This window comes from Camelina sativa, chromosome 4 (genome assembly GCF_000633955.1).
Source record: "Camelina sativa cultivar DH55 chromosome 4, Cs, whole genome shotgun sequence".
Taxonomy (NCBI): domain Eukaryota; kingdom Viridiplantae; phylum Streptophyta; class Magnoliopsida; order Brassicales; family Brassicaceae; genus Camelina; species Camelina sativa.
The window spans coordinates 14,477,918-14,498,524 of record NC_025688.1 but is presented as its reverse complement, the minus strand read 5'-3'; the positions used below and the strand labels follow the sequence as shown (position 1 = coordinate 14,498,524).

Here is a 20,607-nt window from a genome sequence, read left to right as displayed (position 1 = left end):
TTCAGAAACTGAAAACTAGAAAAGCTCTACAACAACATATAAAACAGTAAAAAAACAAGTCATTACACATCGACGGCATCTCCAGTAGATGAGCCACGATCATCTTCTGCCGGAACCACCACGTTGTCATACACTAGCGCTGCTGTGGCTCCTCCAAGCAGAGGCCCAACCCAATACACAGCTTGGTTCTTGAAGCTTCCATAAATCATCGCCGACCCAAAGGCACACGCTGGGTTCATGGACCCTCCAGAGAACGGACCAGCGGCTAGAACATTGGCTCCCGCAACAAACCCTATGAATATAGGTCCTACGGCTAAAGGTAGACCACGTCTCGGATCGTTAGCCGTGAACACAGTATAGACTAGGACGAACGCTAAAACACCTTCAAGAACCGATGCTCCAAATCCCGTCATTTCTCCGGCAATCTTGTAGATCGGGTACGTGCTGATAAAAAATAAAAACACAAATCAGAAAAACCAAACAAAACAAAGAATACAAATCAGCAAAAAAAAGTAAACCAAACATTGCAAGACAAGATGTTTAATAACCTGTTCGACGACAGTTACTTTAAGGACAAGACAAGCCATAACAGAGGCAATCATCTGAGAAGTCCAATAGAACAAAGCGGTTGGAACACTAATCCGACCAGCAACCGCCATCCCAAACGTAACCGCTGGATTCACATGGCCACCAGAGACGTTCCAAGAGATGTAAACAGACGAAGACAACGCAAACGCATTCGCAATCGCCGGTATTAATACACTAAACGGACCCGACACATCACCCGCCATCAACTTCCCTGATGGGAAAAAAAAAACACGGTTAACAATTTCTTCTTATTACCAAGAAGGATCAAACTTATTTAGAAAAAGAGTAAAATTACTTGAAGCCATGACGGAACCAACGGCAGCGAGGACGAAGAAGAAGGTAGAGATAAACTCCGACACGTAACATCTCAACGCATTCATACTTATCACTCCTTGACACTTACTTGAAAACGATGTTGGAATCATTCTTCTCATCAGTTACGTTCAAGTTTTTTTTTTGTTCTTGTTTTCTCTATTTTTGTTGTTGAATGAACGTAAGTAAAAACTATAAATATTACGAGAAGGTAACGAGTTTTTGATAAAAATGAGTTAAAAAAAAAAAAAAACATTTTAGTTAACCGTCTCCTCAATGAGAGTGAGAGAAGTGGGAAGTTATTATTTACAGTTATCACGATTCATAATTTTCAGAAATGCCCTTACGTGGATAAATCACAAGTGTTACAAATCAAACATATCAAACGTGTATAACCTTAGTTTTTGTTTGATGTATATTTGACACATAAAACAATGTAAAAATAGACGTATTCATATATTTCAAGAAAGTTATACACGTTTGATATGTTCATTCCAAAACAACAACATACAACATTCCTTAGATTTTTGATTATACATCTCACGAGGTAGGCCAATTCCTATACCAACCGGCCCAAGCCGACACTAAACCGCTTATACCGAGTGTAACCGTGTGGTTACAAAACGGGTTCGGTTGAATTTCCGCCAATGCGATAATTAAATCCGCAACGTTGGCTGAAATTCCCATCAGTCTCATCACTATATCTCCCCGGATTTCGCTAATTTTCGCATTGATTTCATCTTTTGTTTCATCGGACGGATACCGAAGTTTTTTCAAGGAGTCGAGTCTCTGCCTTATGAAGATGCAGTCAATGATGATGAAGAAAGTGTAGCCGAAAGATTCGCCAAAAGCGGAGATGAAACTCATTTTCTTGGCGAGCTTGGCGTCTAATGATCCAATTCTTGATAACCAAAGAAAATGATCGAAGAAGAAGTAAACCATTTCTCCTGAATTGGCTAGGACTGCCAAGAGTCGGATCACCGGGGTTGCCCCAGGGTTTCGTCTCAGCGCATTAAACCCCGTGAGAGATCTTCCTGTCCTGTTTTGCATAATTCCCCGACCATAAATTAACAACGGTTGTTATTGTAAATATATTCACTTTTTACTTGTTGTCATTTAATATAAAGTGTATTAGCATTAGTCGCACTATTCAAATTTGGTAGATGAGATAAGATATTAATCAAGAAGTGAAATAAAGCAAACATTTCATTTCAATTCATCTATTAGACTATATTTACGATGATGCCACTGTGTAGATAAAGTGATAGATATTAGAAAGATGTGGGACCTGAAGGCTTTGCGGCTGAGACCGGAGGCGACCTCCCACTTCTTGAACCTATCGGCAGCTTCGGGTCGTGTGGCTTCAACGTGCCAGCACGCGAGCTTGGCCACATATTGGAATGTCTTAACGAGCTTGTCTATTCCGTCTCTTTTGGCCAAGAAAACAACCAGCTTGTCCAACGTGTCCGAAGCCATCGCCTAACGGTGGCGAAAGGAAGGAGAAGAGGAGGGAGAGAGAGAGAAGTTATGGAGATGATGAAGAAGAAGATATAAACCACAAGTGACGTTTGTACTCGAAATAATCGAGGTTTTGTCTTTTGTTTGTTTTAAGAGGTTTGAGTTTGAGATGATTGCTTTGTGGTTGCTAATACTTGCGCTTGTTGTCTCATGTTTTGATATCAAAGGTTTGGGATAAATAAAAATATTTCTCTTTGATATGTGTGGAAGAAATATTCACAAATATATATATTTTTATATATTTTGGGTTTCGTAAAACGAGACTAAAGATAATTCTCTATTTTACAAATTTATTTGTCAGTTGGATAATGATTCTCTATTTTACAAATTTATTTGTCAGTTGGATAATCTGTGACTGTGTACACAAGTGTGATTGTTTATACAAATGGGCTTGATTTTAGGTTGGAGCTTGGGCCTCTAGCTCCAAATTGGAAACAAATATAGCCAGAATCCTTGTACTTTGAGAAATTATTTCATTGTGTGAACAGAGAAATGTTATATGCACAAAAGTGATACCATATAAGAAGAGCTAATTAATAACAATCTTATACGCTAAATGATTTACATGAACCACCTATTTTTCTAATATCCATTTTTCTAATCTTCATTACAGTATCGGATTTTCTAATGTTGTGGATACGATTATATGCACCACGCACATCTACATCCAGAAACACCAAATATAACTTATAAGGGCCCGACTGGTTCAACCGCAGTGTTTGCGGTTGCGTTTACGAGAAATTGCGGAAACAAGTTTTTGCGGTTTCAAGTGTTATTAAGTGTTTTGAATGATTGGTTTAGCGTTTTAAAATGGATGCGTTTGCGGGAGTTTACGACTGGTTGACCAGCGAGTGCAATAACGGTTAAAATATAATAAATATAATATATAATTATATAAATGTTTAAAAATACCAAATTTTTTATTAAACTTGATTTATAATTAAAATTCATTAAAAAAATACTAAAATAATTATTTAAAAACAAATAAATTTCATATTAAAATACTTATTACTTTATGCATTTGACTTTTTACCAAAAATTTAATCAAGTAATTTGATAAATGACAAAACATATGTTTTAGATCGTAGATCTTCTTTTTAAATTTCACACACTCAATAAGTTTCGTAGGGCAGTAGTTGCATCGATAGTAATGATCAAACGAAAGATGAGAAGACTCGTGATTTGTTTTTATATTTTTCAAAAAATAATCTTATTTTTAAAAATTTCTGATGAAAAGTTATATTTATTTAGATTTTTTTGAACATATGTGTGATGTGCCATTAAATTTACATCAAGTTTTCTGGGTTATTGTTAATTGAAATCTAATATTCTCAATCGTATTCGTACTTCATTTTCTCCAATCCTTAATGAATAAAATAGTTAGATAATATATATATATATATATATATATATATAATATTTCATTATCATTGATTTGTTTTAAGTTTGAAAAAAAAAAATTCTAACCGCAATCGCCCGCAACCGCAAACGCTTGCAGGAAGCAGCTTTTAGAATTCAGTGGTTTGGAGCGATTGGAAGCGGTTTGTGTGATTGGTACCAATCGCTAGCAACCGCTGCCACCACAAACACAGCGTTTGCCGGTGGTAGTTGGAGAACCAGTCAGACCCTAAGTTGATGATTACTTACCAATCTGACTTCTGTGCAGAGTCGAAGACTATGGAAGGTTAAAGCATAATTAATTAAAAATATCTTAGTTACTTTTTACATAAGATTCAAATGAAAAGTACTAAAGATTAGCTCATTTAAATCAAAGAAAAAAAGGTCAAGGTAGGGACTAGGTTAGATATTGGACGTACCTAGATCTAGATATCTAGACGAAGTGCAACATCACATACACAACATGCAACAGGTCGCAGGAGCATGACAGATTACACATGAATCATGAAATTTTGAAACATGGGCTCGTGCATGATTACCGCAAATAAATGTGCCTATCTCTTAAGATTGATGAGTGCATGCATAAACAAGAAATAAATGATAGCCAAATTTGTAATCTAATTTTATTGGTAGATAAATTTGGGCTGACTACGGTTTAACAAAGTCCAAGTTTGAATTAACGGTTTAATTTTTCTACTCCTATTACTAGTTAGCGTTCATATTTTGGCTGCAAATGGTGATTAACAAACTGAACCAGCTGAATAGGTTAATAATGATGGGCTGAATAAAAATGAGCTAAACCATCAAAATGAGCCGAAGAAACAAAATGAGCTGAATAAACTGCAGAGAAATAAATTAGTATGCTAAATGGTGACCATTAAGTTGAATAGCTGAATATAAAAATATAATATTAATAATATATCTATAATAGTTTCTGAAATTATATATATTTAAATATAAAAAATATTTTTTTTATGATTAATATATTATTAATTTTTATTTGGAAATAAATATTTTACCACAAAATATTCCATAAAATAAAATCTAAAGTTGCTGACGAAAACTACGTCGACTGCACACCATATTTGCTCAGTAATTTGATCGCGGACGATCTTCATATAGTTATTCATGGCTATGATTGTTTATGAAAAAAGGTGTTTAGCTTATAATTATTTTTTTCTAAAGATAGATCGTGATGAGTGATGTATATATAGGATCTGATTTTAGTTTCAATTTTAATCAATAAAAATAGAAATTATTCAAAAGGGTTTAAAATTCAGCTGATTTTGTGTACTAGAATATCTTTTATTTGTAACAAATAATGCTAATTTAAATTATTTATTTTAATATTGAACATTAAATAATGTGAAAAATTTGCAAACAAAAAAATATAAGTGAACGATTCGTTTGTTACATATTTCAAAATATATATATATATATATATATTACAAATATATATATATATAATAATTAAATATAATTTAAAAACAGTTTTTTAAACTCACAATCTTTGACTTTCCTCTAGATTATCGAAATAACAATCTGGATTCCATAATTGTTTTTTAAATGATTTTTTTAAAAGCCAAAAATATTAATTCAAATATATAAATTGAATAAATATAATTTTTTTTTAGTTTCCATCCGGTTCAATCTGTATATCTCCTATTTTGTAGTTGAACAATTTTCAGCCAAAAAGTGTTATTTTCCCGCCACAGGGTGGGACCCAATAAATGTAGGTTGAAAACATATTTATGTTAAATGGTGAATTTTTGGCTGAACAAGGTTGAAAAGTACGTTCAACTCATTCAACCTGGTTGAAAACTACAACCATTTGCAGCCTTTATTTGCTAAATTATTATATTTACTTAAAAAATAATATTTATAGTGTCTTTATCAACTCTTCTGGAAGCTATATTTGCAAACATAAAGACTATACTATATGTTTTCTTATAATATGAACGTAATAATTTAATTCTCAATCAGTGTTACACAAACATAAATATATGTGCTTTTGTATTAATGGAAACAAAAAAAAAAACCTAGCTTTGGTATTAAAACTTCAATTCTCTATAACTGGACAGAGATCCAGCGATTTTCGACGATGAAATACATCACCACATACACACGTCCGACGCTCATCCATCCTCCTAGATACCCAAACTTTTGGCATTTTTAAACAAACAAAAAAAGTGTCGATAGAGATCGGATAATCCAAAATCGATCAGTCTTTATAAAACAACAAGAGGCTATATATACATCGTTCATTGATATGTCACTTAAAAGGACACATCAAGTTAGGCAAAATAATTGAAGATGGATAAAATAAATATTTCTAATGGTTGTTTCGTTTTCTCAATAGTCGATTTTGTTCATATAAAACCAAGACTGTATATACTCCTTATCCTTTATTTCTTCGGTTGTGTCTGTATTTTGGAAATGGAGAGACTCTTCCAACATTTAGCAGCTCACATCTTGGCCCATATGATAAAACAACCAAAAAAACATCATGATTTTTCAAAAATATATATATATATATATATATATATATATATATATATATTTGATGCCACTTATATTTTTTTCTTGTATGTTCTACATCCTATCGTGACCAACAATATTTACCAATAATGTTTTTAAAATAACATTTTGAGTCTTCTTATTCTTATTTAAAAAAATATTTTTTTGCAATTCGAAATTATTTGTACAATTATTTCGATGCATAGAAAAAAAACTCCTAATTTTGAAAGAACCGGGTTTTCGAAAATGTCAAAATCTACATGCATATATTTTTTGAATAAATTGCAAAGATAAGTATATTTTTAATAATGCTTAACTTTTGTAGTCATCGTCATAGTCAATTTTTTCCCCTAGCTTTGTTTGGCTCTACAAAGTTAAGTACCGCTTGCAAATACTAATTCGGTAATAATTAATTATATTCTACGGTTAGAAAAGATGTAATATTTTTGTCACATCATTTTTATTTTATTTTGTTGATTTTGTCATATCAAATATCAGCCCTAGAAATATAAAATTTGAATCGCTTACGAGCTGGACTTCTTCATACAGTCATTTTGTCTTGGTTACAATCCACACGTAGAAGTTAGTCAAATTCTACATGCACACACTAACACAATGACAGACCTATTAAGAGCATAAGTCACTAAGGGGTCAGTTAAAATTTTGCTAAACTTTTGTGGTCATCGACTCATCGTCATTTTTTTGGCTCTGCAAATTTAAGTACGGCTTGCAAATACTAAACACCGTTCTAAATTCGGTATTATATATATTCTACTGTTAAGAAAAACGTAATATTTTGCCACATCAGTTTCTTTTCTTTTTGTTCTGATTTTGTCATGTCAAATATCAGCCCTGGAAATATAATAATTGTATTCATTACGAGCTGGATCTTCTTTATATATATACAGTCATTTGTCTTGGTCACAATCCATGTAGAAGTTTGGTGATGTACATCGATTATTCTATTTTGTTTCTTAGACCATGTGCAACGGCGATGATTCGGGCTGTCCTTTGTTTTTTTTTAAATTTAATTCAGAAAGGCCCAACATCGAAAAAACGCTTCTTATTTGGGAATGTTTTTCGTCCGTCTTCTTCGTCACGTGCTCCATTCTGATTGGGTGTCGAATTCTTTAGGGTTAAATGAAAAAAAAATTCGAGACAAAGTTTCTTCGACTTCTTTCTTTTCTCTCGACGGCGACGACAAACGCGATACACATCCTCGACGATTTCACGCAGCCGTTCCGTTCTTCTCACCGGAATTTCTTGACGAATTACCAAAGCCGATCTTCTGTTTCTCCTGAAGCCAGTCTGATCTTCTGTCCCGAAGCTTGTCCGGCGGTCCGATCTTCTCTCCCGAAGCGATCTTCTTTGTCTCCCGAAGCTTGTCTGGCGGTTCAATCGTGCTAATTAAGGTTTGTCTTCTTCCTCCAATATGAGATTTCTCTCATTATCACTGATTATCGAATAAGGGTTAGAGAATTAGGGTTATCGAATTAGGGTTAGAGAATTAGGGTTATAGAATTAGGGTTATTGAATTAGGGTTATCGAATTACGGTTATTGAATTAGGGTTATTGAATTAGGGTTATTGAATTAGGGTTATTGAATTAGGGTTATCGGTCTCGTTCTGTTTTTTCATGTGTAAAGATCGATTTGTCTCTGTGTAAAGATCGATTTGTCTCTGTCTAAAAGTCGATTTGTTTCTGTATAACATGAGTATAACATTTGTTCTATTGTCAAAGACGTTGGTAAGATGAACTTCGAAGTTAAGTATGTCGAAGTTCCTCTTATCAACGTCTTTGTGTCTGTGTCGTTTGCTGTTGATAGTTTACCAAATCTTATGGTTGCTAAAATTGTTTTTAACATTGATTTTGGTAAAAATTTGGTTTTTTTGTCTTAATTGTTAAAGGATCATTGGTATACAGAAACTCTATTATAGGTTTTAAATTTGGTGATTGTTGTGTAATTGATATGGTTGCTTCGACATGTATACGAACTAGGTGTGATAAGTACTCGTATGGTTGCTAAAATGATTTTACATTGATTTTTTACATTAGGTTTTTCATTTGGTAGTTGTAATGTCTACTTCTAATAAATTGTGATTGTTGTGTAGTTGATTTTATTTATTTTAGTGTGGTTTGTTCATAGTTTCTTGTTTAATTTGGTAGTTGTAATGTGTACTTGTCATAAATTGTGATTAGACATTGGTTGTTTGGTCTTTATGTTTTGTTACTTATTGCAAGTTACCTTTTAACCTATTAAACCCCAACCATCTTCTTCCTATTTCCATCATAAATCTCTTTCATTTAGTAACCCCTTCTCACTTTTACTCGCTTATCACTTCTCTTCTATACTCGCTTCTATTCTCATTCCTTCTCTTCTCTACTCGCTTCTTCATATGGATTCTACGAATCCCTTCTTTCAGTCTTCTTCTTACTTAAACCTGCTTAGCAGTCAAGAAGAAGGTGGTTTAAATGAAAACTTTCGTTGGGAAAGTTATCCACCTTCTGGACAGAGCAGCTCACAACCTTCTCCTCACAGCTCCCAACCTTCTGAGGCGCCAACTCTCTCTCAAGTTTTCATTGACACCTGCTGATGATGAAGAGAAAGACATGGACACCTGCTGATGATGAAGTCTTGATCTCCGCATGGCTCAACATTTCAAAAGATGCCATCGTTGCAAATCAACAAAAGGGAGGAAGCTACTGACAAAGGATTCAAAAATACTATGTTGACACTCCTCATGCTAGAAATGGTGGTGAACAGATGCTGGTGACACATTGCAAGCAGCGTTGGCACAAGATAAATGACCAAACTAACAAGTTCTGTGCGGCATTCACAGCTGCAGAGAGACTGAACAGCTCTGGTCATTCTGAAAATGATATCTTAAAGAATGCACATGATATCTACTTCGCTGACCATAAGAAGAGATTTAACCTTGAACATTGTTGGTTTCGGTTAAGGTTTGAGCAGAAATTTCTAACCCTTAACACTATTAACACGCCCCCCCTCTCAGCCTGCAACGAAGAGGAAACAAGCTACTGAAGGTTCACAATCATCAAGCTGCAATGTTGAGGAGCATGAGAAAAGGCCACAAGGGATCAAGGCTGCGAAGGCGAAGAGGAACAATGCTCAGTCCACAAACATGAAGACTCTTGCTGAGTATAAGAGCATGTGGGATGTCAAGAAAGAGGAATTGGCTGAAAAGGAGAAACTACAGAAGCTGGCCATCCTAGACACTCTCTTAGCCAAAAAAGAACCCTTGAATGCGAGTGAAGAAGTTATCATGAACAAGATAGTGTCCCAGTATTTCTGATATTAGAGCATGTGTTTGTTGTTTGTTTTTCTTGCTTAAATTTCTAGTAACTCGGCTTATGTATGTGATTTGTATTTCCTGTTTGTTTGATTTGTATTTCCTATTTTAGAATTTTCTGTTTAATTTGTATTTCCTGTTTCAAACTAAATCAATATAAGTCTATTTTAATTTCTAGTAACTCGGCTATTGTATTAACTAACTTAATCAGATTGTTAGTTCTTTAAAACAATTGTTGTACTAAGTCTAATCTGCTTCTTCTTGTTTATCTTCAGGTTAAGTAAGAAATGGGCCAGGACTATAGCTACTCTCAGCTATTGTTGGTGTAATGGTGTAATAACTTTGTAACTTTGTAATAACTTGCTATCTCACAGGTACTTTTGTTTGTTTTGCCTTGTACCTTGTTTTGTTTTGTTGAGGCTCACGGGTTACAATTTTTGACTATGTACGTTGTTTTGTTTTGCTATCCCACGGGTACTTTTGTTTTGTTTTGCCTTGTACCTTGTTTTGTTTTGTTGAGGCTCACGGGTTACGGACACTAGTCTTCCATTATATATATGATAACTCTTCACTCACACCAAACAAGACTAAAGCAACAAAACATTCTCCTCAAACACCATCAAAACAACAAAATACTCACACCAAACAAGATCAAAGCAACAACATATTCACAAGTTATTTCTTCCTCTATCTTCCTTTCTCTTCCTTNCTGGTAAGGTTGGAGAATGTAGTTAATGAGATATGTAAGGAAAATAAGTTAAGAAAATTTACTGATTTGCTGGTTGTAGGTGTAATCATCATTTTCACATGTATTTTGTTCATGTTGGTGTAATGATTTACACGGGTACTTGTTGTTTTCTTATCATGTATGTTGTTTTGTTTTGGTCTCTCACGGGTATTACATGTATTTTGACTACGGACGTGTTGGTCTCTGTCACGGGTACTTGTTGTTGGTGTAATCATGTATGTTCTTTTGTTTTGGTCTCTCACGGGTTACAAACTGGAACTCCACTATATATATGATAACTCACACCAAACACGACCAAACCAACAACACAAGTCATTTCTTTATCTTCCTTTCTTCATAACCAAAGTAGCAACTCATTTCATCAAATAAGATCAAAGCAACAAAATACTCTCGCTCTCTTCCTTTAACTTCCATTCTCTTCTTCTCTCTTTAATACAAAGTCATTTCTTCATTTCTTTTCCTTTCTCTTGAAATGGGATCATCTTCAAACCATTATCATTACCATGGAGATGATGATCACTATCACTACCAAGCAGATGATAGTGATCATTTTGATGCTTATTTAGAAAATATTTATGATGTCTCCCAAAATATCCCCGAACCAAACCAGCCACAAGAAAGGATTTTTATCGAGCGAAACCGGGAAGAAGGCCACAATAATCTTTGGAATGATTATTTTAGTGACACTCCCACATATCCAGAATATTTATTCCGGCAACGGTTTCGCATGCACAAGCCACTGTTCATGCGAATTGTGCAACGTCTCTCTACCGAAATCCAATATTTCCGCCAAAGCCAGGATGCAACCGGACGTGCTGGTCTTTCACCTATACAAAAATGTACTGCAGCAATTCGTCAATTGGCATATGGTACTTCGTCTGACAGTGTTGACGAGTATGTACGAATTGGTGCTTCGACAGCTCGGAAATGTTTGCACGAATTTACCGCCGGCATCATCCAAGTGTTTGGAGATGAATACCTAAGACGTCCTACACAGGAGGATCTACAAAGACTACTCTATCAGAATGAACAGCGTGGATTTCTCGGGATGATTGGTAGCATTGACTGTATGCATTGGGAGTGGAAGGCATGGAAAGGCATGTATTCACGATCAACCGGAAAACCTACAATTGTGTTGGAAGCGGTAGCTTCGTATGACCTCTGGATATGGCATGCCTTTTTTGGAGCTCCAGGTACTATGAACGATCTTAATATTCTTGATCGATCTAATGTTTTTGATGACATAATAACCGGTCAAGCTCCGGAAGTCAACTTTGTTGTCAACGGAAGGGAGTACAACTTGGCGTACTATCTCACTGATGGTATTTATCCAAATTGGGCAACTTTTATTCAATCAATCCGACTTCCACAAGGTAGGAAAAAATCTCTCTTTTCTAAAAAACAAGAAGCTGTTAGGAAAGATGTTGAGCGTGCCTTTGGAGTCTTGCAAGCTAGATTCGCCGTTATTAAAAATCCGTCTCGTTTATGGGATAAAAACAAAATGGCAAATGTAATAAGATCATGCATAATACTCCATAATATGATTGTCGAAGACGAACGACATACATACAGTTACCGAAACATTATTTCTGAATTTCAACACGGAGAACATGTGGATCAAACATTTACCGTTGGTGCCGCCGGTGTGGGTTCAAATATCAGCAGTACGATTACTCGTCAAACAAGACTTCGGGATAAACAAGCCCATGACCAACTAAAACATGATTTGATTGAGCATATTTGGACTAACTTTGGACATCTCCCGGATAATGAAGATTGATTTTAAAATTTTTATGAGTTGAATAAAATGTTTGTTTTTGTTTTGATGTTTTTATGTTTTATGTTTTCTGTTATTAATTTCTTAATTGTATGTTTTTGTTTTTTCAATTTTAAATAATTAATGTTTAAACTTTCAAAATATTATTATTTTATTCGGGGGACCAATTATAAATAGACACCAATGCTCATACTAAAAATAAAAAAACTTTCAAAATAATATTATTAAATGTGAGGGACAAAAAAATGTCCCCAAACCGATGTGCATGCTCTTACTGAATATCTTAAAATGGAAGAAATAGTTTTCATGTGGTCATGAAAATTTAAAAAGACTAATGAACCCACAACAAACACGAACCATTAGACTTTGAGGTTTCCGGTTTGACAAAAAAAATGTGTCTGAAGTTTCTGTTGGCTTTAGAGACTTAAGCAAGTTTTTAAGTGTTAAAGGACAATAGAAGCGATTTACAAAATAAATTACAAGTTTTCCCAATCGAGAAAAATTCGTACGTCATGTGTATAATTATGCAGCTGCTACTGGGATCCGATTACTTAATTCGATTGATTATACAACCCAAACCTATCATTATCAGTTACTCGGTTATGTGTGCATTTAATTGTTATTGAATTTTAAGAATGTGGCCCATGCATATGTAGAAAACGCTAAGTTAGTCTTATACATTTTATTCTATTACTAAACAAATCACTAATCAAATGTAGTGGTCTAAAACCACGAGATCAAATACTAGAAATCAGAAGCTGTGGTCCTTAATCTTGGTGGGTACGTAGATTTTCACATTAGTTAATGTTCATATTAGGTTTACACACGTTCTAATATAAGGTAAAGTATAAATTTTATACACAAAGAATGTATAAATTATTTGTCAATATATGTACATTTATATGAGTGCCACATTTATACTTCCACGCGTAGACATATTTGAGGAGAGTCCTTTGCCGAACCGAAAGGCGTAACAATTTATTTTGAGAGATAAAAATATACAGTATTTGTAAAACATGTTCGCATGGAATCTAAATGTTTTTGTTATACGGCCGTAAAAATATTTCCCATTTGATTCTGAATTGTAAAGTAATACTTTGTCACATTATTTTTGTTTTTGTCATATCATATCAGCCCTAGACATATAAAATTCGAAATCCTTACGAGCTGGACTTCTTATACAGTCATTTGTCTAGGTCACAATCCACACGTAGAAGTTAGTGATGTATATCATACATTATTCTATTTTTGTTTCTTACTGAACATCTTGAAAATGGAAGAAATAGTTTTCATGTGGTCATGAAATTTTCAGATAGACTAATTAATATTGTAATGAGACTAATTAATGAAGCCACAGCCATATATATGTGGATGTCAAGATTCTGAATTACAAAGAATGTAAAAGCCAAAACTATCATATTTTTTCCTGTCGACATCAAAGTTTCCATATCTTTCAGGTAAATTTATACAAACACGATTGAGCGTATCAGTAGTCACTCAAAATGTTTAAATTACATAAATGAAAATATAAAAAATATAACTTAACTCTAATAATTGCGTACAAAGTTTTGCTTTCATTAGGTTTAAAAAATCTCATATATATTATAGTTTCTCTTTCTATCGCAATTTAATTCTGCTGGCATTGTTGTAATTAGCTAGACCCCCCTAGACTAATATGACCTAACTAAGATTTGTTATTTAAAATCTATAAGTGGAAACTCGTGTCGAGTGTATGACAACTAAATTGTCTAAAACGAATTATAATAATGGAAATAACAGCACGTCGGTTCGAACCCAAGGCTAGAATCAATTCAAGACATATTTGGTCGCCTCGCCGAGTCATCATGAAAGGGTGAGAAACAACAAAGATCCACACCACAGCTATTATATTACCACGTCGGGAGGTTCCATACAAAAGACGTGGCACCAAATGGGGCCTGATATGGGCCCTGACATGTTGATAGAATATCCACTGCACGTTAAGTATCATTCTCTGGGTATATGCGAATATGCCATTGCCTCTCCATATTGACCTACCAGTTACGTAAGTACCCTTCTCATGTTTTTGCAACTTCTGAGGTGAGGTGGGTGGGCCAAGCTGTGAATTCGTATGTGTTTGACGAAAATGTCCTTTTGGGTGTGTGAGTCCAGATTTTGAGAAAGTTTCAGAGAGTCGTCAGAGTTGAAAGAACGGCGTGCCATGTGGGCGGCCATGCCCACGAGTGTTGGATGGACTGCGTTTGGGAGCTCTCGTTACATCATCAGATTATCACATCCCACCATAACCAATATTCTAAAATTAACTTATAAAGAAAGTAGTATGACATATATAGGGGAAACTATTTTTTACATCTTAATAAGTTTCTCTTCTTTTATATGATCTATCAAAGGTTCTCTTCAAGATAGGTTTGCTCGGCTTTCTTTTTATGTCTACGTCTGCCACTATCACATAGTCTTCGTCTATCAATGGACAATCTTGATGGAAATCGTAGTAAGAAAATTAAAATCCTAGTTCTCGTAGTTTATTACGGATCTTTCAACCATTAAGCTATGCATGAGTTTATTATGTTGAAAATTTATATAATTTAGTTGTAGTATGGCCCCTTGTTTGTACGATTATATGGTATTTTATTCGATAGAATTCAACAGTTTGTGCTTTAAACTAAGATCTAATTACGTTATTAACTGATGTTTTCAATGTTAAATGTGATACAACGCCACATTCTTTCACAAAGAAAACTAATTACTATAAATTTTGACGAAGACTTATAAATCTGAATTTGAAATTGTCCTAAAATTATTAGTAAATCGCTAATTCTACATTTTGTCATCAATATAATTCATACTATTAGGTTCATAAAATATTTCTCAACGTGGATAGTGCATAATTAGCCTCTAAGGTCAACGTAGATATACGATTATAGAAAAACTAAAATACTGTATTAAGTCTTTGTATGATTATATATGTCAATGTTACGTTGTTATCACAGATATTTAATACAGGACCGGAGGAGTTACGTATAAATCTTTTCCACTATCTATTTGGTCGGCGCTATAATTCTCAAGTGTTAGCTTTTTTTGTTCTAGGCAAAAATATTTACCATCACCAAAATGGCGCCTACAAAAACCCCCCTTATAAATCATATCTATTTTTGATAATTAAAATTCATATATATAATTTTCACCTTGTATAATTGTGTTTGTTCTAATTATAATTACCTGCAAAGAACTCTTTGGAGAGCCATTATAACAGTTCTCCAAATTCTCTCCAAAGCATAAATTCGATGAGCCATTATAACTATGCCAAAATCAAAGGCCCTTGGTCTGGATGAATTTCCGATGGAGTTTCTTAAAGAGGCTTGAGATATAGTGGGACATAATATTGTAGAAGCAATTCAGCAGTTCTTTTCTTCTGGTCATCTACCAAGATCTTATAATACAACTGTCATAACTCTCATCCCCAAGATCCCTGGAGATAGAATTACTCAACTTAGACCCATTTCTTGTTGTACCACGGTGTATAAAGTCATTGCTAGGTTGCTAAAGCAGAAGATTAAACTATTTATTGATGATGCAGTCCACGGGAATCAGGTGGGGTTTGTTCAGGGGCGTCAGCTGTGTGAAAATGTTCTTCTTGCCTCAGAACTAGTCAACAATTTTCATGCAACAGGCCATGCCTCTAGGAGTTGCTTGCAAGTAGACCTAGCAAAGGCGTATGACAATCTTAATTGGCAGTTCCTCACGAATGTTCTTCTTGCCTTAGACCTATCGGCTCAATTCATTGGTTGGATCAGGGAGTGTTTCACTACTCCATCGTTCAGCATAGATTTTAATGGAGAGCTCATTGGATTTTTTCCGGGTAAGAAAGGGCTCCGTCAAGGTGATCCCATATCTTCCCTGCTGTTTGTACTTGCTATGTATGTGCTTTCAAAGAAGCTTTACAGAGGAGTGTTGGATCAGAGATTTGGATCGCACCCGCTGTGTTTAGCTCCCATTATCACTCAATTAAGCTTCGCGGACGACATTCTCATCTTTTTTGATGAAGCACAGTCCTCTTTGGAGGGTATCTTGGACATTCTTGAGGAGTTCAAAATTGGTTCAAGTTTGGGCATTAATAGAGATAAAAAACTGTTTTGTTCCTCGATGGTGACAACTTGCAACAAAACCATAGTATAGCTGAGAATGTAGGATTGGTTCAAGGCTCCTTTCCAGTCAGATATTTGGGAGTCCCTTTATCGACAAAGAAAATGACAAGACAGGACTTCCAGCCACTCTTGGACAGAGTTCTAGTCAGGTTTAACTCTTGGACAGCTAGGCACCTTTCCTTTGCTGGCAGACTCCAGTTAATTCAATCTGTCATATACTCTACTATTACTTTATGGGTCTCAATATTCATTCTCCCCAAAAGCTGCTTGGAAGAAATTGAGAGTATGTGTAGTGCCTTCCTTTGGAAAGGAGTTCCAAATTCTGCTAGGGGAGCCAAAGTTAGTTGGAAATCAGTTTGTACACCAAAGGAGAGTGGTGGTTTGGGCTTAAAACGACTGGTTCGTTGGAACAAAGTCCTTGGTTTGAAATTAATCTGGCTGATTTTTTCTGCTGGGGGTTCTCTTTGGGTTTCATGGGTGAGGAGACACCTAATTGGCAATCAATGCTTCTGGGATCTAAATGACTCTGGTTCGGGCAGTTGGATTTGGAGGAATCTATGTAAGTTAAGACCGTTTGCAAGACCTTACATAGTCTGCGAAGTGGGGTCTGGAATTACGTGTAGGTTTTGGACGGATAATTGGACTTCTCTAGGCCTCTTACTGGATTTAACAGGAGAGCTAGGGTCTAGGATCATTGGCCTGCCTATTAATGCAGTAGTTGCGAATGCTATAAGTTAGGGTCAATGGTATTTGGTAATAGTAGAAGTCAGAACCCCATATGTCAGCTAGTTAGGGCTTGTATCCCCTCTCCCTCAATTGTTAACCTGCAAGTTGATTCTCCGGATGATCGATATCTTTGGAAGATTGGAGACGCCTCTCCTTCTCATAATTTCTCTACAGCCGCTACTTGGAATCACTTACACCCTGCAAGTGATAAAGTGGATTGGTTTGAATTAGTATGGTGTAAGGGTAGAATCCCGAAACATCCTTTCATTTCCTGGCTTAACTCTCGTCATAGACTTTACCAGGGATCGTTTTGTGAGATGGGGTTTCTCGGTCCCTACTACTTGTTTACTATGTAATTCTCTCGATGAATCTCGCCAATACCTGTTTTTTTTTATTGTTCTTATGCTAAGGAAGTTTGGCACTATTTCACTAGCAAAGTCCATCTCTCTCCTCCTGCAAATTTTGAAGCTGGAGTTAGATGGTTGAAGAATCCTTGCAGGGACAAGAACATTGCTTGGATTCTTCGACTAGCCTAGCAAGCTTCGGTCTACTCTATTTGGAAAGAACACAATTCGCGTATTCACACCGCCTCATTTCGACCAGCCTCAGCAGTTCTCATGGAAACAAAAAACGTCCTCAGGTCTCATCTGGGTCCGCTAACACTCAAGCAAAGGATCTCTAATCCGTCTGATACTCTCTTGGTTACATGGTTTCATGTTTTTCATTAACCATGTTGTATGTTTCTTGTTTAAGTGTATGTTTGTCTCAGTATAGGTATCACTCCGTCTTGGAGCCACTGGTTGTAATCTGGTTCTCCATTTCGCTGACACAGTTTGAAGCTCCTTTTTTCTTTTATTGTCAACTTATATCAGTTTGCTTTTTTTTTTTGGGTTTAAATCTTATACGTGCACATAACAACATTCCGTACAATAAAGTATGTATATATGCGCACTGTTGCTTGTGTTCGCTTCAATTGAAAACTTTAACACTAGTTTTTGAATATAGTAATAGAACTTGCGCATCGGCGAAAACCAAGGAGGAAAACACTGCCATGTTCGGCGATGACTAACCATATCATAATTCTAGAGGCTGCCTTTACATTTTATTATTCAGATGAAAATAAAATCGGAAGTTTTTTCCTTAGTTCATCGCTTACTTACCTAATTTACTAAATGATAGATATATAAGAAATATATATGACCATATTACACGTAGCCTATATTTTATAACATTGTTTCGTGGTACTATTCAAATTCAAATCCGGTAAAGTATGTCAGTATGTATATTTTGTTGGAAATATATATACATATATAATTTGTTAACACACTGTTTTTCATATTCTAATAGTTTTGTTGGACTTGTATCCTCCTCTTAGGAGATTAACAAAAAACATTTATATGGCCAAAAGAATTCTCCATGCCCCGGAACTCAGATTAATCCGAACTTAATAGTAAAACAACACATATTGGGTTCACTGATTTCAATCCAAATTAACACCTTAGTTCTGGCCAATCCAGTACGACTGAATTTACAAAAGTTTTTTTGTTCCGACCCACTTGTACTATGTGCTATGTCCTTAAGTTCCGAAAACAATTTTATTGTTTAGTCTTTAAGATAACAATCCCTAGGAATAACTATATAATATACAAAAAACAATGAATAGAGTACAAAGAAGCAGTAGATGTCGCCGAGGTTGAGGTGAGGACCACGCATCATATATTCTTAATTGTATACACTACACAATTTAAAAAAAAAAAAGACAGAAAAATCTATAAATTATGCATTCGTGTTAAAGTATTTTGCATAGAAAGCGGCCAACCAAATGTTTTACTGTATTGAAATTGTTTCTGACATCATGATAAAAACCGGCATAACTATTACCTCTTCTTTTTTTTTTTCATCCATTGAAATAGTAGTTTCAATGTAGACCACATATAAATCCTCACCTTTAATCATTTAAAAAAAACAAAAAAAAAAAGCTTGACCTAGAAATATTAGTACACCAATCGAATTTTTTGGATCACTAAACCAATTCTCAACAATTTTAAAGTACAGTTCTAACTTCTGAACTAAAAGTAAGATGACGACAAAACACAAGTAGGAACGAAAACAAAGTTTTGGTTACAAAATATAGAAGAATTAAATTTTGAAAAATATTGTATAATGTAATATTTATTTTCAGCCTCAAATTTTATAGAGTATATAAGAAAAAAAAATCAGTTTTAGTTATACTCTTACAAAAACTAAAAATTAGTATCCAATGAGCTTAAGAAGGATTTAGTATGTATAATTCTTTAAATGTATGATCATCCTAATATATTAATTGAGAAAGTAACCTTATAAAGTGTAAAAAAATTACATTGTCATGTCATTGGTCTTTAAGCAAATGTTTAACTTTTCAATAAAAGTAAAATTATAATTTTAATATTAAACTAATAAAATCTTTTAAATAATTATTAGTTTCTAAAAAAAAATTATTTTTTCTCTCTAATTAATTGTGGACGAAAGTTACTAATAATTTTTTTAAAATTATAACTTTTAAGAACTCAGATTTTTTATATAAGTATACAATATAATTATTTTTAATAACTATATTTGGAAAATTTTATTAAGATTTTAAATTATGATTCTCCTATCATCTTTTTATTTTATTTTATTTATTTTTTTCTGCATTGTCATATAATATTTATGATTAATAAAATTTATTTGCTCATAATTATGATATTATAATTACTAATTTAAAATATTTTACAAAATAATGATGTAAATACAAACAAACAAACAATATACAACTATAATATACATCAAACAAATTAAAATACCATAAAATTGTAAAATAATTAGTATTCAAAAAGATATATGTAAACTTACCTAAAAATTTCAATATTAAGAATAAATACTATCTCAAACAAAATAACCTTTTAAAAGAAATATAACAATAATCTTTATTATTACGTTATAACTTTGGAAAAATGTTGATTTGTGCTATATCTACTTGTATATGTAAATCTAGAACTAAATGTAAATATATTTATTAAATTAAAATAATAATAAAATCTACCAAAATATATCTATATAATAATAATAACAACGTAGGGACTAGGGAGGCTGTAGGTATATTACGTAGGAAATAACCATCGCAACTAGCAAGGTTAGACTCGTCATTCCAGCTTCGAGTCATATGATTTGTTGACAAAAGGATGAGATTGTAATTTCAAGAAACTAAAAAAAGAAGCAATTGTTTAATCGGATCGACTATTGAACTCAAAATGCTATAAACTCGTCGCCTTTGCTTCAAGCTCCAAGGCGTGTCCAAGTCTCTCAACTCTTTCTTTGCATCTTCTTCAATACCAAATCCTCAGTTTCCATATTTTTCATTATCTTCTCTATAGCCACACTAGTCAGTAGATTTGGTTACATATATATATAAAGCTCGTGTGAACTGTGAAGAAGTCTTGAGAGATCCGTACACAAAGCTCATCGGACGTTACTTTCTTGCTTCTGAGCTTGACGAACATATTAAGGTAATTCATATATATATATATATATATATATTTTTTTTTTTTT

At 34.1% G+C, this 20,607-nt stretch overlaps 3 protein-coding genes across 5 annotated transcripts in view; 1 reads left to right on the top strand and 2 right to left on the bottom strand.

Moving 5' to 3' along the window:
- On the bottom strand, positions 2-1,022 carry LOC104783876 (probable aquaporin TIP5-1). Its single transcript, XM_010508979.2, has 3 exons — positions 884-1,022; positions 546-799; positions 2-437 (listed from the first exon to the last, which is right to left on the bottom strand). Exons 1-3 carry the CDS (start codon positions 1,020-1,022, stop codon positions 63-65), a joined length of 768 nt encoding a protein of 255 aa, XP_010507281.1. The 3' UTR covers positions 2-62.
- On the bottom strand, positions 1,334-2,574 carry LOC104780542 (peroxisomal membrane protein 11B). Its single transcript, XM_010505041.2, has 2 exons — positions 2,189-2,574; positions 1,334-1,939 (listed from the first exon to the last, which is right to left on the bottom strand). Exons 1-2 carry the CDS (start codon positions 2,374-2,376, stop codon positions 1,441-1,443), a joined length of 687 nt encoding a protein of 228 aa, XP_010503343.1. The 5' UTR covers positions 2,377-2,574; the 3' UTR covers positions 1,334-1,440.
- LOC104780541 (putative glycerol-3-phosphate transporter 1) overlaps positions 20,265-20,607 on the top strand; it is a 12,822-nt gene continuing 12,479 nt past the window's right edge. The window contains exon 1 of one of the 3 annotated variants that reach the window (XM_010505040.2): positions 20,265-20,564. The gene's annotated coding sequence lies outside the window, so the exon portion shown is untranslated. The remainder of the gene's footprint in view (positions 20,565-20,607) is intronic. The other 2 variants (XM_019244654.1, XM_010505039.2) reach the window with 2 other exon arrangements.

Bases quoted from the DNA above. Each gene is read 5' to 3' on its own strand.
- LOC104783876 (XM_010508979.2), bottom strand. From the start codon at position 1,022: ATGAGAAGAATGATTCCAACATCGTTTTCAAGTAAGTGTCAAGGAGTG. The intron at 800-883 runs GTAATTTTACTC...TTTTCCCATCAG, and splicing joins TGGTTCCGTCATGGCTTCAA to GGAAGTTGATGGCGGGTGAT. The intron at 438-545 runs ATTAAACATCTT...ATCAGCACGTAC, and splicing joins TAACTGTCGTCGAACAGGTT to CCGATCTACAAGATTGCCGG.
- LOC104780542 (XM_010505041.2), bottom strand. From the start codon at position 2,376: ATGGCTTCGGACACGTTGGACAAGCTGGTTGTTTTCTTGGCCAAAAGA. The intron at 1,940-2,188 runs GTCCCACATCTT...TATGCAAAACAG, and splicing joins CTCAGCCGCAAAGCCTTCAG to GACAGGAAGATCTCTCACGG.